The sequence below is a fragment of the Peromyscus californicus genome, unplaced genomic scaffold (assembly GCF_007827085.1).
Source record: "Peromyscus californicus insignis strain IS unplaced genomic scaffold, ASM782708v3 Scaffold_4__1_contigs__length_199733344, whole genome shotgun sequence".
NCBI lineage: Eukaryota > Metazoa > Chordata > Mammalia > Rodentia > Cricetidae > Peromyscus > Peromyscus californicus.
In genome coordinates this window covers 91562952-91587981 of record NW_026294562.1, presented here as the reverse complement: position 1 = coordinate 91587981, position 25030 = coordinate 91562952, and the positions used below count along the sequence as shown (strand labels likewise).

The window sequence follows — 25030 nt, the reverse complement described above, 5'->3', positions numbered from 1 at the left end:
TTAGTGATTGAGAGTACTTGCTCTGGAAGAGGACCTGGGTCTAGTTCCTAGCACCTACATGGGGCTCACAACCATCTGTAACTCCATCCAGGAGATCTGATGCCCTCAATTGACCTCCACAGGCACACATCTGGTACACATAAACATACATGTGCATTCAGACAAAACACACATATATATAAAATAAAAAGAAATCTTAAAAAATAAGTTAGCTTTTTTTCTGAAATATGATTGAGCCTAGATTATTTTTAAGTTGTTGTTTTTTGTATTATTTATTGTAATGTGTATAGGTGTTTGACTTGCATGTGTGCATTACCTGCTGAGGGCAGAAAAGGGTGTCTGATCCCCTAGGACTAAAGTTACAAACAATTGTGAGCTGTCACATGGGTCCTCAGGAAGAACAACCAGTGCTCATAATCTCTGAGCCCTCTCTCCAGCCCTAGGTTATTAAAATTTTATTTCAGTTTACTAGGCTAGCTTTATATGAAGGTTTCATTCATTCATATATATGTGTGTATATGTATACATATATACATATATATACACATATATATGTGTGTGTGTATATATATATATATGATTGGTTATTACCTTATGAATATATTCTAGATATTTGTCATGTACTTCATCTTAGACCACACCTTTTCCATTAGGAAGTATTTTTCATGTTGAAAGAAATAGAAACAAGTACAGAGAAGTCTTTTGTACAGCTAGTTAATGCTAAGCATGGCTTTAGAATCTTTCCTTTTAAAAATTCAAGAAAGATTTTAAATATTACATTAAACACCTCTCTTAAATAACAGGAAAGCCATAGAGTTACATTCCAGGCTTTGTTTTAATATGATCTGTAATATTACACTTACTATATTTTGTAATTAGAATTTAGAATTATTTTCTCAAAGCTAATCATTGTGAAGTTTATTTGCTCTGGTAATAGCAATAGGGTCTATGGTGTTTGGTTTATAACTTCTGTTAGTGGATATTGGCTGCATACCACCCAGGGTAAAAAGGAATGTGGAATTATTTCAAATTATAGCACATAGTAAAACTACTTGTAAAGTCACAAGAATTTATCTCTTTAAAAGTCATGTAGAGATGATTGTTTAAAATGTAGCTTCCAGGGCTTCTCAAAATGTGAATGTAACTGCTCTGAATCAAGCTAGAGAGCTTTAAATTTTGCTTTAAATAAGTACTGTGTAGATTGTTCTGAGATTGTTGGGATACTTTGACAAAGTTTCAGATTTAACAAATCTGAAACAAGATTCTTGAAATAATTTGCTATTCAGTCTGACAACTGACTCAGTCTTTTATATGAGACATTTATAGAATGCTGTATATTAGATCCAACTTCCTATTCAGTGAATTTATTGAAGTTAAGAAAATGGTTTTTAGTAGTGTTTGTTACTTCTTTGTGCAAATAAAGTATGCCATTTGTCACACTGTGTAATTAAGAATCACTACAGTACTCTGAAGCTAGAGTTTTCCTGCCTGGCCCACAGTCAGGACAAATCTCTCTCACCTGCCAGTCCCACAGCCGTCAGACCCAACCAAGTAAACACAGAGACTTATATTGCTTAAAAACTGTATGGCCGTGGCAGGCTTCTTGCTAACTGTTCTTACAGCTTAAATTAATTCATTTCCATTAATCTATACCTTGCCATGTGGCTCGTAGCTTACCAGCATCTTCACATGCTGTTTTTCATCGTGGCGGCTGGCAGTGTCTCTCTCACTCAGTCTTCCACTTCCCAGCTTTATTCTCCTCCTTGTCCCACCTATACTTCCTGCCTAGCCAATGGCCAATCAGTGTTTTATTTATTGACTAATCAGCAACATATTTGACATACAGACCATCCCACAGCAGTACTCCATATAGTAACCACTTAGTTATTTTGCTCATTTTTAACTTTCCTCTTTAAGAAAATGGGTAATGGGGATTGGAGAGATTTCTCAGTTTGTAAATTACTTGCTGCATGAGCATGAGGACCTGAGTTAACTCCCCATGTTATTATTTCTTGATGTAATTTGATTCACAGGGCTGATGACTGGGACATTTGATTTAGTTCAGTCTTCCTGTGTTATATATGATGTTTAAAGTGAAAATGCTTATATATTTTCATCTTAATTTAAATTTAGGGAATAAGATTATTTGCACTCCAATAAGACATACTATAGTAAATGTGTTACTCTTGATATCTTCTTAAATACCATGTAATATCCATTTATATCTTGGTACCAAAGTATCCTGACTTTCTCTGAGAAACAAAGTTCACCTCATAGATACTACAGAAGAGAACTTTTTAGGTGGCACTGAAAAAAAAAGAAAGAATTTCCAACTAAGCAATCTTGTCCTCTGTTATGTATTTTTGTTGTTTTTATTTTGCCTTTTTTAACGGAGAGAAACTCAAAGCAATTTCACTAAAATTGGAAGCAAGACAGGCTGCCCACTTTCTCCATATCTATTCAATATGGTACTTGAAGTTCTAGCTACAGCAATAAGGCAACTAAAGGAGATCAAGGGGATAAAAATTGAAATGGAAGAACTATTGCTAATCACAGATGATATGATAGTATATATTAGTGACCCCAAAAATTCTACCAGGGAACTCCTAACAGTTGATAAACACTTTCAGCAAAGTGTCTGAATAAAAGATTAATTTTTTTTTTTTTTTTTTTTGGTTTTTCGAGACAGGGTTTCTCTGTGTAGCTTTGCGCCTTTCCTGGAACTCACTTGGTAGTCCAGGCTGGCCTCGAACTCACAGAGATCCGCCTGGCTCTGCCTCCCGAGTGCTGGGATTAAAGGCGTACGCCACCACCGCCCGGCTTAATTTTTTAAAAAAATCAGTAGCCCTCCTATATACAAATGACAAATGGGCTGAGAAAGAAATCAGGAAAACAACACCCTTCACAATAGCCATAAATAATACAAACTGTGTTGGGGTAGCTCTAACCAAGCAAGTGAAAGACTTGTATGACAATAACTTTAAGTCTTTAAAGAAAGAAATTTGAAGAAAATATCAGAAGATGGGAAGATCTCCCATGCTTATGGATTGGTAGGATTAACATAGTAAAAATGGCCATCTTAGCCGGGCGGTGGTGGCGCACGCCTTTAATCCCAGCACTCGGGAGGCAGAGGCAGGCGGATCTCTGAGTTCGAGGCCAGCCTGGTCTACGGCGCGAGATCCAGGAAAGGCGCAAAGCTACACAGAGAAACCCTGTCTCGAAAAACCAAAAAAAAAAAAAAAAAAAAAAAAATGGCCATCTTACTAAAAGCAATCTACAGATTCAATGTAATCCCTATCAAAACTCCAATACAATTATTTACAGACCTTGAAAGAACAATATTCAACTTCATATGGAAACCAAAAAAAAAAAAAAAAAACAGGATAGCTAAGTACAGTAAAAGAACTTTCAGGGGTATCACCATCCCTGACTTCAAGCTCTACTACAAAGCCATAGTAATAAAAACTGTATAGTACTAGCATAAAGACAGATAGGTTGATCAGTGGAATTGAATCAAAGACCCAGATGTAAATCCACAACACCATCAAAGACTTCAACATAAAACCAGATACACTGAACCTGATAGAAAAGGAAAGTGGGGAACAACCTTGAACGCATTGGCACAGAAGACAACTTCCTGAACAGAACACTGATAGCGCAGGCACTAAGGTCAATTAATACATAGAACTTGATGAAACTAGAATGCTTATATAAGGCAAAGGATACCATCAATAGAACAAAATGGCAGCCTACAGAATGGGAAAAGATTTTCACCAACTCCACATCCGACAGAGGGCTAATAACCAAAATATATAAAGAACTCAAGAAACTAGACATCAACAAACCAAATAATCCAGTTTTTAAAAAATGGGGTACAGATCTAAACAAAGAATTCTCAGCAGAGGAATCTCAAATGGCCAAGAAACACTTAAATGTTCAACACCCTTAGCTATCAGGGAAATGCAAATCAAAACAACTCTGAGATTCCATCTTATACCTGTCTGAATGGCTAAGATCAAACACACAAGTGATAGCTCATGCTGGTGAGGATGTGGAGAAAGGGAAACACTCGTCCATTGCTGATGGGAGTGCAACATGTACAGCCACTTTGGAAATCAGTTATGACTGTTTCTCAGAAAATTGGGAATTGATCGACATACCTCAACCCAGTTATAACACTCCTCGGCATAGACCCAAAGAACTCTCCATCCTACTACAAGGATACTTGCTTAACTATGTTGCTCATAATACAGAAACTGGGAGCAACCTAGGTGTCACTCAACTGAAGAATGATGTCTTAGTTAGGGTATCTGTTGCTGTGAAAAGACACATGACCACAGCAACTCTGATAGAAGGAAAATATTTAATGGAGGCTGGCTTACATTTCCAGTCCATTATCATCATGGCAAGAAGCATGGTGGTGTGCAGATAGACCTGGTGCTGAAGAAGGAACTGAGAGTTCTACATCTTGATCCATTATCAGCAGAAGACTGTATCCCACACTGGGCATAGCTTGAACATAAGAGACCTCAAAGCCCATCCCCCCACAGTGACACACTTCTTCCAACAAGACCATACCTACTCCACCAGTGCCACACCTCCTAATAGTGCCACTCCCTATGGGCCGAGCATTCAAACACACGAGTTTGTGGGGGCCATACCCATTCAAACTAACACATTCCACTCCCTGGCCCCATAGGATTGTAGCCATAACATAATGCAAAATGCATTTAGTCTAACTTCTATCACAGTATTAACGATGTTTAAAAGTTCAAAGCCTCTTCTAAGATTCATGCAGTCTATTAACTGTAATCCCCTATAAAATCAAAATCAGAAAACAGATCACATATTTCCAACATGTTAATGGTACAGGATGTACATTACTGTTCCAAAATGGAAGAAAGGGAGGATAGTGAAGAAATACTGGATCAAAGCAAGACCGCAAACCAGCTAGGCAAACTCCAAACTCTGCATCTCTATGTTTAATGTCAAAATGCTCTACAGATTTTCAATTCCTTTCAGCTTTTTGACTGTAACATACTTCTGTCTCTTGAACTGTTTCCACCTCCTGTTAGCAGCTCTCCTCAGTAGATCTCACAACTCTGGCATCTCCAACATTTTGGTGTATCCAAGGCAATCCAGGTTTTACCTTCACAGCTTTACACTGTTGCCTCTATAGGCCTCCGTGAAGGGACACACCTGATACACACCTAACCTCAGTGGCTTTCCTTAGTCACAGAGGGAGACTACATAATCCCTTTCTTCTGTTCTTGTCTCTAAAACAAGAACCATGTAGCTGAAGCTGCTAAGTTCTGCTGCTTGCTGGGGCTGGAACATGCCCCCCTCACTGAATTACATCTTCACCAGCTTTCTGTGTTTGGTGGTTGCCTTCATTGCCTAAGCTTGGATATGCTGGAACTTGCTCTGTTGATAAAGCTGGCCTAAAAGTCATAGATCTGCCAGCCTCTGTCTTCTGAGTGCTGGGATTAAAGGTGTGCACCACCACACCTAGCCCTAAGCTTTTCTTTAATTCCTCTTCACTTTTAATTCCTTTTCACAAGTTGGAAGCTTAGCTGAGTAGGATCTTGCCTTGAGGTCACAACTCCTTTTATTCCATTTCTTAATCTGTTTATCTCCTTGAACACAGGACTTAGCTCTGTAGCTAGAGTTTTCCTGCCTTGCCCACAGTCAGGACAAATTTCTGTCACCCGCCAGTCCCACAGCCGCTCAGACCCAACCAAGTAAACACAGAGACTTATATTGCTTACAAACTGTATGGCCGTGGCAGGCTTCTTGCTAACTGTCCTTATAGCTTAAATTAATCCATTTCTATAAATCTATACCTTGCCACATGGCTCGTGGCTTACCGGCATCTTCACATGCTGTTTGTCATGCATCTTCACATACTGTTTGTCATGGCGGCGGCTGGCAATGACTCCCTTTCCCTTCCTGTTCCCTTAATTCTCCTCTCTGTTAGTCCCACCTATACTTCCTGCCTGGCCACTGGCCAATCAGTGTTCTATTTATTGACCAATCAGAGCAATTTGACATACAGACCATCCCACAGCATAGCTCCATTCCACTTCCTGGTGCCCCTTTTCTCATCAAATTGTACATTTTGTATTTTCCCTTTCTCAGCTTGCTCCTTTTCATTATAGATCTGTATAAGAGTGACCACTAATAACCACACAACATAGTCAATACTAGGCTGTTTTGAGATTTCCTGTGCCAACAAAATTAATCCAAAACTCTTCACTTTAGCCTCAGGCTGACTTTTCTGACAAGGGCAAAAAGCAGCCATATCCTTTGCCAAAATACCACAAAACTGTCTCTAGGTCACATGCTAACATAATGAAACATCTTGAGCCAGGCCCCCACAGTTCAAGTCACCCTCAGCACCACTGTTTTATATGTTCCTTCTAGGATAACCCATTAAGCCCCATTTAAAGCGTTCAACTGCTTTTCTAATCCAAAGTACCAAAGTACATTTCCTCCAAATAAAAGCATGGTTAGGCCTATCACAGCAATACCCCAGTCCTTGATACCAACTTCTGTCTTAGTTAGGGTTTCTATTGCTATGAAAAGACACTATGACCACAACTCTTAGAAAAGAAAACATTTAATGGAGGCTTTCAGTTTCAGAGGTTTAGTCCATTATCTTCAGGGCAAGAAGCATGGCAGTATGCAGGCAGACATGGTGCTCGAGAAGGAGCTGAGAGTTCTGCATCTTGAACCACAGGCAGCAGAAGACTATGTACCACACTGGGCATAGCTTGAGCATATAAGACCTCAAAGCCACCCCCACAGTGACACACTTCCTCCACTAAAACCATACCTACTCCATCAAGGCCACACCTCCTAATAGTACCACTCCCTATAAGCCAAGCATTCAGACACATGAGTCTTTGGGGACCATACCTATTCAAACCACTATAAATGGATAAAGGAAATGTGGTGCATTTACCCAATGTAGTGTTGCTTAGCTGTTAAGAACAATGACATCATGAAATTGGCAGACAAATAGATGGAACTAGAAAAAAAAAATCATCCTAAGTGAGGTAACCCAGACCCAGAAAAACAAACATGGTATGTACTCACTTCATTAAATGGATTTTAGCTCTAAAGTAAAGGATAATCATGCTACAGTTCACAGACCCAGAGAAGTTAAGTAACAAAGATGGCTCAAGGGGGGATGCATGAATGTCCGTGGGAAGGGGAAATAGAATAGATTTTGTGGGTGGACTAGGGGCAGGTGGGAATGTGAATAGGAAAAATCAAGTAGGCAGGAGGGAAAGAATACTGAAAGAGACAACTGGAATTGGTGGACATTTCGGGTATGAGCTAGAAACAGTGCAATGGAAATTCCCTGGAGTCTATAACGGTGACCCTAGCAAAGATTCCTAGTAATGGGGGATACAGAACCTGAACTGGCCATCTTCTGTAACCAGGTAGGGCTTCCAGTGGAGGGACCAGGACACCAACCCAGCCACAAAACCTTTGACCTACAATTTGTCCTACCTGCAAGATATGCTGGAGTAAAGATGGTACAGAAATTGTAGGAGTAGCCAACCAATGACTGGTCCAACTTAAGACCCACACCATGAAGAAGGAACCCACATACCTGACACTGCCTAGGGGGCCAGGAACTAGAGGCTGCATAGGCCAGAGACACAGAAGAGAACCAAACACAACTGGAAACAAAGGCAATGAAATGACTCCTAATGATATTCTCCTATACTCCTTTAACCGAACCTAACATAATCATCACCAGAGAGGCTTCATCCAGCAACTGGTAGTAGCAGATGCAGAGACCCACAGCCAAACATTGGGTAGAGCTTGGAGAATACTGCAGAAGAGGGGAAGGAAGGATTGTAGGAGCCAGAGGGGTCAAGGACACCACAGGATCAGCTAAGACTCACAGGGGCTCACAGAAACTAAAGCAACAATCAGGGAGCCTATATGGGTCTGAGCTAGGTCCTCTGCATAGATGTAATGGTTGTGTAGCTTGGTGTTCTTGTGGGATCCTAACAGTGAGAGCAGGGCTATCTTGCTCTTTTGCCTGCTTTTGGGACCCTTTTCCTCCTACTGGGTTGCTTTGCCCAGCGTTGGTATGAAAGTATGTAACTTAGTGTAACTTGTTATGTCATGTTTGCTTTAAAACCCTGGGAGGCCTTCTCTTTTCTGAAGGGAAAGTGGCAGAGGAGTAGATCTAGGGAGAGGGGGTACTTGGAGCAGAGGTGGGAGGGGAAACTATGGTTGGGATGTAATACATGAAAGAAGAGTAAATTAAAAAAAATTTTTTTTTTAATTTACTCAAAAAAAAACTCCAAAAACCAATAATTTCCAACTTAGCAGTGCTGCCCTCTGTCTTTTCTTCATTCTTTCTCCCCCTTTTTTTTTTGATAGTGTTTTTGCCTAAGTGCTGATTTGTCTATATTTATGTTTTCTCTTTAAAGGTTATGTGGGATTAGTAAACCAGGCGATGACATGCTACCTGAATAGCCTTTTGCAAACACTTTTTATGACTCCTGAATTTAGGAATGCACTATATAAGTGAGTATTTGAAAAAATGTTCTAAGAATAAAAGTATAAGTTTTAAATAATAAAATTGAATTTACCTTCTTAGACTTACTTATAACATTTGGGGTATTTCTTACTTTATAAGCTGACTTCTTGAATATTGTATATGAACAAAAATCTTATGAAAGACTGACATATGAAAGCCATAGAGAGGGAGAATTAGAAATGATTGGATAGAAAAGAATCAAATTGATGAATGTCCCCATTCATAGCTTTACTGCTTTCATAGGGAAAGGCGTGTCTGATTTTGAGAGAATCCAGACATGTAACCTGTGCATTCATTTTCTTCCCTCTTTCAATTTAAGAATTCAGTGTTATTTTTTAAACTTATAAGATCTCTAATTAAAATACAGCGTAGCTTGTTTGTTTAAATGTGTATGCATGTTTCTAAGATTACATCAGATACTTTAAAATGCTTTATGGATGCATTTACCATTTACCATGTCTGGTAAACTCCAAATTAGCCATTAATTTTTGTTGAGTATTTTCTTTTTTTGTTTTTTTTTTGTTTTTTTTTTTGGTTTTCCGAGACAGGGTTTCTCTGTGTAGCTTTGCACCTTTCCTGGAACTCACTTGGTAGCCCAGGCTGGCCTTGAACTCACAGAGATCCACCTGCCTCTGCCTCCCGAGTGCTGGGATTAAAGGCGTGCGCCACCACCGCCCAGCGAGTGTTTTCTTATAATACAGTTTATGTGCTTTTGCTTAGCATACTTAAGGTATGTGTTACTTAGAATTTTTGTTTGTTTGTTTGTTTGTTTTTTTTGAGACGGGGTCTCACTATGTTGCTTTGACTGTCCTGGTACTCACTATTTAGACCAGGCTGGCTTCAAACTCACAGAAATTCACCTGACTCTGCCTCCCAAGGTGGGTGCCACGCCACCCAACAAATTAGATTCAGCTCCATTTCATTAGTGTTAGAGTTATGTGGCCACATAACTTTTGGAACCATTTGTTTAGTCAGATCCAAACAAGACTCATACATTGTAATTGATCAATATGATTCTTAACTGATTTAATCTGTGGTTTGTTGTTGTTGTTTTTATAAGATTTTTATTTATTTATTATGTATACAGTGTTCTGCCTGCATGACGGAAGAGGGCGCCAGATCTCATTACAGATGAGCCACTATGTGGTTGCTGGGAATTGAACTCAGGACCTCTGGAAGAAACAGCCAGTGCTCTTAAACACTGAGCCATCTCTCCAGCCCTTTTTTTTTTTTTTTTTTTTTTTTTTTTTTTTGGTTTTTTGAGACAGGGTTTCTCTGTATAGCTTTGGAGCCTTTCCTGGAACTCACTCTGTAGCCCAGGCTGACCTTGAACTCACAGAGCATGCCTCTGCCTCCCGGGTGCTGGGATTAAAGGCATGCACTACCACCACCCGACTTTGATTTAATCTGTTTTTAACTCTGTCTATTCTCCTTTGTAATTCCCTGAAAAATATATATATTGAAAGCTGGTGTTATTTGTCTTATGTTTTTTCTATTTTTAATTTTAGCGTCTTTTTTGTGAATTACTTATTAGGACAAAGTTTGATCAGGTTCAGATTTGGCTCCATACCTTTAAGTGAGCTTTGTCTTTTATTCTCCAGACTGGAGCCGCCTTGGACTTTTTTAGTTTTGAGTTTATAAATTAAAGAAAGACTGATTACATAATACTAGTTTTACTTAATATCCAAGCTTTGTGTATTACCTAGAATTAAGATCTTATATGATGATTTTGATATTAATTATGTTTTAAAGAATGAAATCATTTGATGTAGTTAACATGATCTCATCCTCCTAGGTGGGAATTTGAAGAATCTGAAGAAGATCCCGTGACGAGCATCCCATACCAGCTGCAGAGGCTTTTTGTTTTGTTACAAACCAGCAAAAAGAGAGCAATTGAGACCACAGACGTTACAAGGAGCTTTGGATGGGATAGCAGTGAGGGTAATAACTCTCTTAATGGTAACTTCTAGTGTTCAGAGACTTCTAGACCATGGCATTACCCACCTGCAGCACATCAAGAGCTTAATGATCTTTACTTGAAGCATCTCCTTGCTTTTTGCTTGAATGTTAAAGTAATTTATTTGTAATTATTTAAGCTCTGAGATAAATTTTAACCAATTAAGGTACTTGTACAGTTAAGTTTTGTATGTTCTATTTTTGTGGGGTTTTGTTGTTGTTGTTGTTTAGTTTTGGGGTTTTTTGTTTGTTTGTTTTGTTTTGTTTTGTTTTTTGAGACAGGGTTTCTCTGTGTAGTTTTGGTGCCTGTTCTGTATCTCGCTCTGTAGTTCAGGCTGGCCTCAAACTCACTGAGATTTGCCTGCCTCTGCCTCTCAAGTGCTGGGATTAAAGGCGTGCACTACCACTGCCTGGCTTGTATTTTATATTTTTAATGAGCTTAAAGTAAAAAAAAAATGTTACAGGTTTTTTTTCCTTTAGTTTTTTTCTAACATGTTTCTTTTATTTTTTTCAACATGATAAAATAAAGATACTGAAAAAAAAACTGAAAAGGGGCAACTTTTTTTACTTTGTAACTTCAAAAATATTACTTCTTTTATTTTTCGATATTATAATGTAATTTCATCATGTCTCTGTTTGCTTTCCTCCCTCTAAACCCTCCAGTATACCTCTGCTTACTCTCTTTAAAATTTGGGACCTCTTTTCTCATTCATTGATATTACAAACGTGTTATAGATACATCCATTAGGACTGGACTCCATAGCTCTGCATTTTGATTGGTTGTGGTTTTCTGTCTGGTGCAGAGAGGAGTGTCCTTAATGTAGGTGTCTAACATATTTCTGTACAATGAAAACTCACAAGTATTCCAGCACTACTTAGATAGCACTGGTTTAATGGTTTTCCTCTGACTGTCCTTTCATGGCTAGAATATGTCTTCCTATGTTTGTTTTTCGAGACAGGGTTTCTCTTTTTTTTTTTTTTTTTCTCTTTGTGCTTGTCCTGGAACTCACTGTAGCCCAGGCTGGCCTTAAACTCACAGAGATCTGTCTGGCTCTGCCTCGAGAGTGCTGGGATTAAAGGTGTGCGCCACCACCGCCCACTTCTTCCTATGTTCTTAAGAAGCTTTCAGTTGTTTTGTTTTTTTTTTTGGTTTTTTTTTGGTTTTTCGAGACAGGGTTTCTCTGTGTAGCTTTGCGCCTTTCCTGGAACTCACTTGGTAGCCCAGGCTGGCCTCGAACTCACAGAGATCCGCCTGGCTCTGCCTCCCGAGTGCTGGGATTAAAGGCGTGCGCCACTACCGCCCGGCTGAAGCTTTCAGTTGTTTAAAGTAGACTTGTCCATGTTCCTATTTATGTTGAAACAGTAATGCAATGTTTCATTATGCTATTTGATTCTGTTTTTAATTAAATTTTATATTAAAATAGCTTGGCAGCAGCATGATGTACAAGAACTATGCCGCGTTATGTTTGATGCTTTGGAACAGAAGTGGAAGCAAACAGAACAGGTAACTTCTCTCTCTTAAGCTGAGGGGACTGACTGTGTGTTAAGGCAGTTGGTATCTTAAAATGGCTTTTATTCTATTGGAATTTTCAAGACTTGGACATCAGTCTGCTACATTTGGAAATGAAATTACTAGACTCCCACCTGCTGTTGACTAAGCCCTAAGCATCTTCATTAAACTACTCCAGACCTCAGCTTCCTCGTTGTCCCAGTAGGGTTTCTATTGTTGAGATGAAACACCATAACCAAAAGCAACTTGGGGAGGAAAGCATTTATTTGGCTTACACTTCTACATTGTAGTCCATCAAACAGGGCAGGAACTTAGAGGCAGGAGCTGATGGCAGAGGCCTTGGAGTAGTGCTGCTGCTACTGGCTTGCTTCCCATGGCTTGCTTTCTTAAAGAACCCAGGACCACCAGACCAAGGGTGGCACCACCCACAATGAGATGGGCATCAATCACCAATTAAGAAATGCCCTACATTGGGCTTGCCTACAATTTAGGGGGGCATTTTCTCAACTGAGGCTCTCTCCTCTCTGATAACTTGCTTGGGTCAAGTTGATATAAAACTAGCCAGCACATTCATCATCAAAGTAAGGAAATCAGTCTATATGAGCAAGAAAGGTTTTTTCCACTCAATACATCTATTGTTTGGGGGGATAATTTTAAGTATTTTCATTTTTTTAAATAAGTGATAATCTTTACCACATTATAAAGTGTATTTATCAAGTTTTATCTTCATTTTGACCAGTCAAGTGTAGTCATGTGCTTTGACATTTAGAGTCCTTATTTATATGACTTAACTCACTGAGTGGCTTGGCTTTATGCGATTCGATGTGGATGAGAGTATAGACTGGGTATAATAGAGTATCCTGGAGATAAAAGAATAGGAGGTCCTAAGGTAGCACAAGGACCTGACCTCTGAGTGGAGTGATATAGTTGCTTGGAAGAGAATCTTTAAACAGTAGGTGGGAATCCATTTGTACAATATGAAATCAGGTTTAAGGAGTCTGTAACTCAACTTTCAAAAGATGAATAGAAAACTGTAAGTGAATTTATAAATAGGAATAAGAATTGTTTGGTAATTATGTTTACCTGCATAAATTATTTTGGGGGGTAGGGGGAGAAAATCCAGAATTTTTTTTTTTTTTTAGGACACTGGTTTTGAGCCATTTTGAAAAGTCCTAGATGCAAGAAGACCTAAGTGGGGCAGGAAAATGAAGATGGGTCCATCAAGTCAGTTGTATTAGAGTAGTCATTGGTGGGTCTAGTCTGAAGGTGTGAAGATCCACCCTGGACATTTCAGCAGATGTGAATTTACGAGGAAGAAAACTGTTAGTATATTTTCTCTTAGACTTAATTTTTATTTGAGAGATGATGAAAACCACTTAAACAGCTGGTGATTTCTCTGCATACTCTTATGGGACTCCAGTGATTTTTATATAGATGGTATTGGGGCTGTTTCTTCTTCATAGGTCAGAAGTTACCCTTCCTCCTTGTTCACATCCCTCTCTGTGAGTCAGCACTTCATTAAGATCAGCTGGGGCATTCCTACTGACTTCCTAAAATTTGGTACAAGAATCTTGAGGCAAGACATTCCTATGAAGGGTCGTTACTTAGGGAATTAACCTGCCTACTCTGAGTCAGAAGAGCCCCAGTTGGCTGTTTGGGAAATAGGTGAGAGATGTATTCTTTTAGATGAGGATATTTTGAGGGAGATGAATTTTAAGATATTGTTTGAATTCTTATATCTTAAATTCTTTATATTGTTTTATGTTTATTATTAATATTTAATTTTTGTTTGCCCAGATTAGCAGTGGAATTTAATAAGTAAGAATATACTATGAGACTAGTGATGTTTGTGTAAAGTAGCAAAAGCACAACAGCTCCTTAGCTCTGTAACAACACACCTGAAGTGTGGATTAGAATACATACAGTCTAAGGAAAAGAACATAGCGTGCATTGATAACTCAGGTCATCACCATTGATTTTACTACTTGAGAGTTTTATTGGTTTGGGTTATTGAAATAGTTACTTGTATACATTCTGTTTTAAATTAATGATAACCTAATTTTATTTTCTTTCAGGTGATTTTTTTTTCAAGTGTCAATTTTGTCCCCTAAAATTTTAGATATATCTTAATTTTTGCTTTCTAAAACTTTAATACTAAAAAATCAGTATCATTTTGTATCTCTTCTAAAAAGCATTGGTTCCATTAGATATAAGTTAAAATTGCTCGTAAGGAACATTTTTTAAAATGTGAATATTACTTTTAGGCTGATCTTATAAATGAGCTGTATCAAGGCAAGCTGAAAGACTACGTGAGGTGTCTGGAATGCGGTTATGAGGGCTGGAGAATTGACACGTATCTTGATATTCCGCTGGTCATCCGACCTTATGGGTCCAGCCAAGCATTTGCTAGTGTGGTATGTACCTTCCAGCTAACTGCTTGGTATTTTCACAGAGTGCACAGTAGCACAGTAGTGTAACCTCTTATCTGGTGATATCATCCTAAGATATACCTTCGTGGGTTGTTAGTCATTCCTGCACTTTACGTAGCAATATCTAGAACTAGAGTTTTGATGCTTCAGTGACTCCTAATGGTGCCTGTAGAAGAGGAAAAGTGAATAGAAGGAATGCAGATGTCTTCCCTATAGGTGATGGAATTATTTCGCCTTTTTTTTTTCACCCTTGTTTTTTTTTTTTTTAAACCTCTAGCTATTTTATAAATGATATTTTAGCCTCTTTGGGGGGGGGGACATAGTAAAGTCATTTGTTCTATACATTTTTTAAATTGCGAAAATAACCTCTAGGTCTTATGATAAAGGCCTTTTTATTTTTGGTTTTTGTTTTTTTCTTTAAGAATCAGCCCTATTCTGAGTACTTAATTACAAAGTACATTGATATGAGCCTGTAATCTCAGCACTCACCAGACTGAGGCAGGATGATCATAAGTGTGTGTGTGAGACTGGCCTGGACACATAGAAGACCCTCCATGTCCCTTGAAATCAACCAAGCATTATATAAGCATAGGTAACTTGAAAGTCAGAAAGATGATGTTCTATTTTCATATGCTGAGTGTCCTAATTGGGAGCTTGTCTAAAGTTTTCCTAGCTTTCTCCTCTAGTTACTGCATCATCATATGTATATAGCTGTATAATTATATGTGTGTGGGTTTACTTAGACAAAAGAAAGTCATGGAAAGAGTTGTTGCTGCTTAAAATTAGTGATCAAAAACATTTATTCAAGATTTTTATGTGCCAGGGGAGCCTTTAGAGATAATTAGAACATCTTTAGTTATCAGTAATTAGTTAGTTAGATTTTAAGACTGAGTCTCATATAGCCCAGGCTGGCTTTGAATTCACAATATAACCAGAGATAACCCAAATTTTATCTTTTTTGCTTGTTTTATTTGTTTTAATTTTGAAGCAGTCTCTCAGTGAACCTGGAGCTCACTGATTTGGCTAAGCTGGCTGGCTAACAATCTTAGCCCAGGATCATCCTCTCTGTCCTTCTTCAGGGCTGGGATCTAAGTATGTACCACTATAGCCAGCATTTACCTGGGTCTGGGGATCCAAATCAGGTTCTCATGCTTGCCTGGCAAGCACTTTATTGGGAAAGCTGTCACTCCATCCAAAAACAGCTTTAAAATGCAGAATTTTTATCTTTTTTTTTTTTTTTTTCGGTTTTTCGAGACAGGGTTTCTCTGTGTAGCTTTGCGCCTTTCCTGGGACTCACTTGGTAGCCCAGGCTGGCCTTGAACTCACAGAGATCTGCCTGGCTCTGCCTCCCGAGTGCTGGGATTAAAGGCGTGCGCCACCACCGCCCGGCGTGAATTTTTGTCATTTTATTGCTCAAGGCTATCAGAACTTTTGTGACTGAATGAAAATGAAATTATAACATCAAATTTGAGACACAGGTGACACAATTTTGAAAGGAAATTTACAACTTACAACATTGAATGGTTCCTTTAAAAAGTAAAAGTGTCAAGTCAATAGTCTTAAGGATTCACCTAACCCAGAAAAAGGAAAGCAAAAGAAACTCCGTAAAGGTAATTATATAATAATAATTTGTTTTAAATAGAGCAGAGATCAGTGAAGAAAGTGGGGGGAGTAGTAGTAGTCAATAAAGCATTTGTTTTTTAAAAACAGTGGGTTTTAGAACCCCTATAGCAAGACTAACAGAAAAAGAGACAACAAAAATTGCCATCATTGGGATGAAAAAGATGTCACTCATCAGTTAATTAAGCACAAACTGCAACCAAGTACAAAATTGGATGACTTCAATAGGCCTATGACTAGTGAGCTACTGAACTTCATAACTGAAAAATTTTGGAAAAAGAAATTTTCAAGTCTGAATTGTTTCAGAGGACACTTGTACTAAAAATTTTAAGAAAAATATATGAATTCAACATAATCTCTTAAAAAAAAAAAAGGAAGAGGAATCCTTCCAAGGTTCCTTCCATATTCAGATTGTCTAAGCAAGGATGTTTGTTCTCGATAAGTTGTTCAGTGTGGCTCAGTCAAGTGGGAGGAACAAGGACTAAGCTGACCTCCTGTTTTTAGTATACACGATTGTGTAGAGAATCCTAAGGCAGGTTTAAATCAGGCAGATAATAACAAAGCAAACTAAAGTAACTTTACAAGGCTATAAGATAAACATTCAAAAGTCACTGTATTTCAGGGTACTAGCAATGAATATGTGAAAATGAAATTAAAAATAATAGTATTGCTTTCAGTCCTAGGGAAAAAAAAGTCCAAGTGTGAATGGAAAAACAATGACAACAACAATAACAAAAACCCACATATATTGGACTCCTGTACTGAAAACCAGAAAAACTCTGGAAAAGATGTTTAAATGGAGAAACATTGATTGAAGATTCAGCATAGTAAAGATATCAGTTCTTCTAAAATTACATGGTTGTAATACAGTTCTTATTGAAGGCCACCAAGACTTTTAATAGCATATATTAATATGAACTACAATAACCAAAATATTTATTTTAAAAAGAGTAAAGTGGAAGGAACACTACCTAAATTGGAATGAATGCTACTTAGCAATAAAAAACCTTTCCATATTCCCGCAATTGTCAGAATGCTGTGGTATTGGCAAAGGGATAATTGAACAGAAAGCCCAGAAATAGATCCATACACATATGCCCAACTGAGTTTTTGACAGACGGCGAAATAATTTAGGAAAGGTAGGATGGAATATTCAAGTAATGGTGCCAACTGGCTACCATTAACATCCATCTCACACAGATGAACCTTGCTAGCCCTGTAAGTGTGAGGACCTGATTTTTGATCCCAGAGTTCACATAGAAGTTGAGCGTGTTGACACACTTAAAGTATCAGGGAGATGGAGAAAGGAAGATACTCAAGGTTTGCTAGGAGGATACCCGAGGTTTACTAGGAAAGCACCTGAGGTTTGCTAGGAAGATACCTGAAGTTTGCTATAGCTGGCCAGTCTAGTCATGTTCAATAAGAGACTCTGTCTCTAAAAATAAGGTGAAAAACAATTGAGGAAGACACCCAACATTGACTTCTGACTTTAGTATGCAGACACGCACCTATACACATATACACACAAAATAATTATGGCATTTAAAGCTGCTGACAATGCAGAGAAACTGGGTTGTGTTACTGGTATAAATGTAAACATTACAGGCTATCTTTGTGAAACTGAATATGAAATTGACACAAGTCCCAGTAATTGTATTCTGGACCATTTACCCAAAAGAAGTAAATTCATGTTCATATAAAAATGTGTACATTAATATTGGTTGCATTTTTATTTTTAATATTCAAAAGCTAAAGTAAGCTGATATTTGCTTTAACAAGTAAATGAGTGAACAAATTGCAATGTGTATAAGCTATGGATACTGATGAACAGTAAAAAGGATCAAATGGTTAATACAATCACTAATTTGAATGAATGTGCAGGAAATGATGTTGTATTGAAGAAAGACAGTTGCAAAAGTTGGCATACTGTCTGATTTCATTTATATAAACTTGGTCATGTAAATATTTTTATGATTACATTTTAGAACTGTCCCACTGATTGCTCATTACTAGACTTATAAATTTGGTCAGTTCCTGTCTTTATATAAAAATGATCTAATGCCTTTGCTGTCCTGTGGGATATAGGACCCAGCACAGATGATAAATGTGCACTGAACTTAATACACAGACTGGGTCAAACAGTGAAACTGGGAATGTCTGAGTGAGGAATGCAGATCATCTTAGTGTCCTTATCACCATTATGATGTTCTGTGGTTTACAAAACATCACCTTTAGGAAACAGGGCAACTTATATAGAGTATCTTTGGGTAATATTAATTCTTACAAATATGTGCAAATTTATAATTACCTTAGAAATGAAAATGAAAAAAAGATGAATGAATAAATGGCTTAAGTTAAGATAGCTCGAGTTTTTTCCCTAACTCAGAGCAAAGTATCTCAGGGAGATGGCTGAATTTAACCATCTGTAAAGAAACATGTTGCTTTGCTGCTGTGCGTCACCAACAAAGATTGCTGACTGCATCAGTCATACAGGAGTGCTTTGTTCCAGTTTTATTATGTGTTGAGTCTAGAAAATAATCAGTGCTGGTCCCCCTAGTCTAATCAAAGCAAGTGTTAAATAGTGAAGAAAGAAATGGATCTGTGGAGACTACAGCTATGCTAACAGTCAGAGGATTGGGGTAGTACTGTGTTTCTTCTGGTTTCAGTTGTGCCTAGATTGTGTGCATTACTATAAAACTGTGATGATCTGGCTTTTTATCTGCTGAACTAAAAATGTAAAAATTCTCCTTGTTCTACTTTGAATTCTGAAAAGAACAGTCTACAACTGTATGTGCAGTTAAGTTGCTCATAGTATGTGAGGGAGGGAAAGGTCTATATAAAGCAAAGCTTGTCACCCTAAAATAATAAAGTCACAATTCAGAGCTAATTTAGAAGCATAATTTGTTAAGAGTTTAGCATACAAAACTATAGCTTACAGGAAGCAGTCTTGTTCTGTTTTGTGTCCTAACAGCAGCACAGTATTGGTAACATTGTGTTCCCTTTTCATAGCCTAGGACCTACTACTCTTTGATTCCTAAAATGCAGTGTGGTGTGGATTTTAGTTACTACCTCACAGTGAGTGCAGATCTTCTTTAACCATGTTAGCCTGTCTTTTACATGGTTTATCAAATGGATAGATGAGTTGACACTAATCTTTCTAACTAGCTAATTTTATTTTATGATTACCTTGTTGACACATCATTACAAAGCTCATGAGATATTCATCTTTATCTGGTTTCTGGAATATCTCCACATATCCTTCCTAAAGCCCAAACACTGGATGTAATGGAAGTAAAATCCATGTAACACAGCGTCTGCATTGCTGGGAGATGGAGGGCAATACACTATTTACAAGTATCAAACTAGACATGAAGTTTAAACAGATTTTCCATTGCTGCTGCTAGCCTGTGTGTCTGAAGCATATAAGTGGGGTATGTAAGAAACCAAAAAATAAAGCAGAGAAGCACACTCAAGAAGTCCACATGCCCAGTGAGTGAGCATAGACTGAGCTTGGTAATCTATGGTGCTAGTTGTAGGGAAGGAAGGGGTTTTATAGTGCTCAGGATTCGAAATAGCAGCCTTGAAAGTGAATAAAGAAGACTGATGCTTCAGGATCAGCAGTGAGAAGAAAACAAGAAAAAAAGGAAGAAACCGCCTACAGAAATGGAAGGAGACCATACTCTCCCTTGTATCTATCCAAGAAACCGATCTTTAGTAAACAGATTAGGAAGATGTGCCCAAACTAAACAGTGCTGTACCCAAATGATCAGGAGGACCAGATTTTGGCTTCTCTTGTTATAAAGCCATCAGTACTTTGTAGTGCTTACCCGCTCCCCTCCTCTCTCAGGCTGTCTGATGTTCTCTATTCAAGAATCACTCCGCACACTACCCAGTACAAGCTGAGGAAAGTAGTGTCAGAAGGAGCAAACAATAACAGTTCTTAAACCAGCAACATAAAACTTGGAACCTCCACTGTTAGGAAAACTGAAGTCATTAAACTAGAAATAGATATGTCAAATGAAGACTAGATCAGAATGGTCAAGAAAGGATGAAATCCTTTGGGCATCAAACAAAAATGAGAGATAAAGATGTGAAAGAAATCTTTGGGGAAGCAATTAGAAGAGCTATGGGAAGGTTCTCCAGTATCAGAATGTGAAGGGAAATGTGCACCAAACTGACAGCTAAATTACAGCCAGAAAACGTTCAGAGAATAAGAACAATGGTGAGTCTCCCTTTGAAGTACTTCCATAAGTTAGAAAGGTATTTTAGTAAATTCTCAAACTTGATAAGGATGAGTTGTGGTGGTAGAGTAACAGTCTCAAGAAACTTCAACAGTGATACAAGCTAATATTTGATATCCAAGCCAAGTTTTTCTTCAGTTGTGACAGCAATGAAGAGAGCCTGATCCAATCATGAGACAGGACAAAACAAAGTGGGAGTGTGGGTTGCACAATGACATGACGTGTTACCTGTGCTTAAAGTACAAAGAATACCTACTTTACAACCATGGAAAGGGAGAGGGCCAGAGCATGATCACAGGCTGTTGTGATGGGGAATAACAACCAAAGGAATTAATCAAGTAAATATACACAGCAGTTGTATAGTAGTGCTCAAGATAAAGCCAAGCATGTCTGTCATGCCAAACATGGATTCAGATAGGCACGTGTTGCCTGTTGAAGACTTCCAAGATAATCAAGAGACTGCTAGTAATGCTCAAACCAGAGATAGGTTGATAAGGCCTGGGATTTTAGTATGTTCTCCATGAATATTCCTACAGATTGCTTGTGAGCTTCAAGGGGAAGATACAGACTCTGTATTGGAGAAATGGACAACGTTTTGACTGGGCAATTAAAGAGGTTAAGGACTGCACACAGCCTGTGACCAGGATACCCTTAAAAGGGGTCATCATTACTTACCTACTAATCTACTAGCAAGTGATGTGGAAAGTGATTCTGAACATAGAGAAAACCAGACAGCCCAGGATGCCGAAAGTATCGTGAGATAACTAGTCTCTGAGAGAAGGCTATGTGGGTTAGAGATCTTAACATACATAGAGCCTAGTGTATCCTGTGAACATAAACAGCCTAAAATACTTAATTGGTATAAGTTTGGTAATTGTACTTCTTATATACAGAGTTCCCTCTCAAGTATTAAGATATAAAGTATACTGTGTGAACTTAAACTCATGGTTTGGGCAAAGTGCAAAATATCAGAGATAACAAAACATTTAAAAAAAAACTAAGTTTAAATTTATTTTATAAAAACGTTTGTTGAAACAAATGCGTTAGAGCATGCCTTTAATCCTGGCACTTAGGAATCAGGGGCCAGCCTGGTCTATATAAGTTCCCAAACAGCCAGAGCTACATAATAGAGAGATCCTGTCCCAAAACAATCTCTGCTGTGAACTGTCAGAGATCAAGACACAGTTTAATAAAATCTAATTTTTTAAAGTTGTTTAGTGTTGCTCCCTCTTATTTTATTTACTATTTATTTATTTATTTATTTATTTGGAGTAGGGTTTCTTTGTCTTTGTGTAGGCTTGGCTGTCCTGGAACTAGCTTTTTAGCCCAGGCTGCCCTCAAACTCACAGAGATCCACCTGCCTCTGTCTCCTGAGTACTGGCATTAAAGGTGTGGACCACTGCCGCCACCACCACCACTGGGGCCCCCCCTCCTTTTTTTTAAACATAACATAATAAAAATAAACATTTGTTATTGATTCTTTGGGAATTTCACATCATACTCCCCAATCCTGCTCATTTCCCAGTCCCTCTGTATTCACTCCTTACCCCTGTAGCGTCCCCCTCAAAAAGAAAATTTAAAAAAATATTAATTCAAAACAAACAAACAAAAAGACCACTTGCTCCTCTATCTTTCCCACCCTCCAACACCACTTCATTTGTCTTAGTGGCATTGGGAGCTAACAGTGTGTCAAGCAGTGTACCCTTTTGTCCGCTCAACTTTACTTGCAAATGTTCGTTATGTAATATATTGATGGTCAGGTTCAAGAACTCTGACTTCTGGTACACCATCAATGCTGGACCCTCACCAAGACTCCTCTCAGATATCCTGCTATTGCCCCAGTCATAAAGATCCTTCAACTATGGTTCCATAGGGCCAGTCTTTTCATGTGCTCCTATAGATCATAAATGGGGTAGATGTTGGGGTGGGCCAACTCAAAGCCCTGGATGTGGGTCTGGGTGGTAGCTCATATGGTCAGTCCAGGCCACTGGTACCACTTTCCTCAAGTGAGGGCAGAGCCATCTCTTCTATACTATGGTGAGGAGTATGGCCAGCTCTTCTGCTGCAGTGGCTGAGTGGCCTGTGCTGCCACAAGGGGCCATGGTTGGGCCCAGGCTGCTGCTGAGGACTATGTCTGGACCCATGATCCTACCACAGCAGACAAGATCTGTGTTGATGCCTTATTTTATTTTTTTGAGACAGGGTCCTGCTATGTAGCCCTCTGACTGGCCTGTAACTCAGAGATATCCTCCTGCCTCTGCCTCCCCAGTGCTGGGATTAAAGGTGTGAGCCACCACTCCCAGCATACTCCCTCTTACTTCAGATACTGCTTTACCTGTTCAAATTCTGTTTGGAAGCCTTCTAAACTTGGCTTCAGTCAGTGTTAAGCCATGGCTATATTTTTGTTTGTTTGTTTTTGGATTTTTTTGAGACAGGATTTCTCTGTGTAACAGCCCTGGCTGTCCTGGAACTCACTCTATTGACCAGCCTGACTTTGAACTCACAGAGATCCGCCCATCTCTGCCTCCTGAGTGCTGGGATTAAAGGCGTCCGCCACCACCAGTGGCTGTAATTTTTTTTAAGCTTCTTCTTTGTTTTAAAAGGAGTTTTTCATTCTTAGAATATGCTTCAGAGAGAAAAAGAAATGTTTTCTAAGTGTGTTTTTGCCTGTGATTGCCAGTGAAACACTTGGTTGTGTGTTAAAAACAACCTTGCTACTGTTTCTCCCTTCTTGGTGCTTCCTTGTGAGATGAGAAAAAGTAGGAGATAGGATGAGTTGACAAGCACTTGGTTATCTTGTCAGTCTCTTATTTTGTCCCAGAGTAAGCTGTGTCAAACGGTGTGTGCAGAGTTGTTCTCTGAGCCTCATCAACCATTTTACAGTTAAGTCCATTTAGCAAGCTTGAGCTTCTTTCTTTGGGGGAGCAATGTGTTCTCTTTCAACAGAAAGACTATTGAAGATGCTTTGCCTTAGTGATTTTTACCTTTTTCTTGGCGTGTGATACGTTGTCAATAGTTCTGCTTGGCACATGTGTGTAGAAAAGATAACCATCAGTTTGTTGTGTTGAGTGCTGTGAGTTTTAAAGACGGATCACAGGAGGACAGTTGGAAGTACTCATAAAGAAAGTTGAACTGATACAAACAGACACATCTCTAAGATGCATGCAAGTACTTCCTAAAGATCAAGACTTTACTCTCTATATCATTCAGTCAGACACCCCAGTGTAAAAGTCAGTAAGAAATTAGATATGAAATAATGACCAAAGCAATTTTTATGAAGTAAAATAAGTTTAACGTAACTTTTAATAATTATAATATTTTGCTGTTAATTTTATTACATTTTAAGATTAGTTTTCTAGCCATTCCCTTCATAACAGTTTTGATGATTTCAGTGTTTCATATTTAAGGCTTTGCCATTAAATAGTATTTTTAAGTAATTATAAGACAGTTACTTTTTTTCTAACTAGGAAGAAGCACTGCATGCATTTATTCAGCCAGAGATCTTAGATGGCCCAAATCAATATTTTTGTGAACGTTGTAAGAAGAAGTGTGATGCTCGTAAGGTAGGAGGCATATAAATACTATTATGTAATTGTCTGATATGATATCGTATTCAATCCATTTGTACCCCTAACCACACATGCTTCTTTTTAGGGCCTTCGGTTTTTGCATTTCCCCTATCTGCTGACCTTACAATTGAAAAGATTTGATTTTGATTATACGACCATGCATAGAATTAAACTAAATGATCGAATGTCATTTCCAGAGGAGCTAGATATGAGCACATTTATTGACATTGAAGATGAGGTAAATACTTATTACATTTTCTTGTTATATTTTTCATTGTATACTTTTGTTTTAATTTTTTAATTGCTTTATGTATATGGGTGTTTTGCCTGGATGTATGTCTGTGTGTCATATGTGTGCCTAGTGCCCTCGGAGACTCGAAGAAGGTGTTGTAACCTTTGATGCTAGAGTTAGAGACAGTTGTGAGCCACCATATGGAGCCTGGGAATCAAACTGGTGTCCGTCCTCTGGGAAAGCAGCCAGTGATCTTACCACTAGCTATCTCTCCAGACCTACTTCATGAGTTAAGACTGATAAACTTGAAGTGTCCCTTGACAGAAGCTTTCTCTTTCGTCACTTTTCCAATGGTGTATTGCATGAGAAGACTATTGTTGTGGCTAGAAGGCTTTTCCTGACACTGTGTGTTACGTTTCAAGTATTCTTATTTGGTTGGAATAGCGTAAGCTCTTCAAGAGACAAAAGAGTTTCACCTTTGGGATTCTCTCCTGAATTTAGGTAATCTTGTTTCATAATTTCTTTATTACTGAAACTATGTGCTGTAGCTGGATTTCTCATCTTTACTACACATAGGGCAAATATATGTGAGTGAGTAAACAAAGTAGTACATGATCTTAATGTCTTGTATTTGCACTGATACCCTTTTCAAGAATTAAGATACTTGGTTACTCCAACATAAGGTTTGCTAACTCTTAAGTTAACTAAGTTAGACAAACTTACAAAAGGTTTTATCTTATTATTTTATTTATATTTATAAATATTTTATTTATTTACCTTTTTTTTTTGTTTAAATGGTTTGAACATGAGATTTTGATGAAAACAGGAAAGATTCATCAATTTCTACTTGTTGACCTCCTAGGGTTTTCTAGCTTTATTTAATTTTTTTAAAAAAATATGTGCTAGC

General features: G+C 38.2%; 1 protein-coding gene across 2 annotated transcripts in view; it reads left to right on the top strand.

The window, feature by feature from the left end:
- The window catches only part of Usp47 (ubiquitin specific peptidase 47), a 90742-nt gene that overhangs the window by 34638 nt on the left and 31074 nt on the right, over window positions 1–25030 (top strand). For both annotated transcript variants that reach the window (XM_052713954.1, XM_052713953.1), the window contains exons 5-10: window positions 8457–8553; window positions 10362–10507; window positions 11947–12026; window positions 14297–14446; window positions 23790–23885; window positions 23977–24129. In XM_052713954.1, coding sequence (XP_052569914.1) covers window positions 8457–8553; window positions 10362–10507; window positions 11947–12026; window positions 14297–14446; window positions 23790–23885; window positions 23977–24129 — 722 coding nt within the window. The remainder of the gene's footprint in view (window positions 1–8456; window positions 8554–10361; window positions 10508–11946; window positions 12027–14296; window positions 14447–23789; window positions 23886–23976; window positions 24130–25030) is intronic.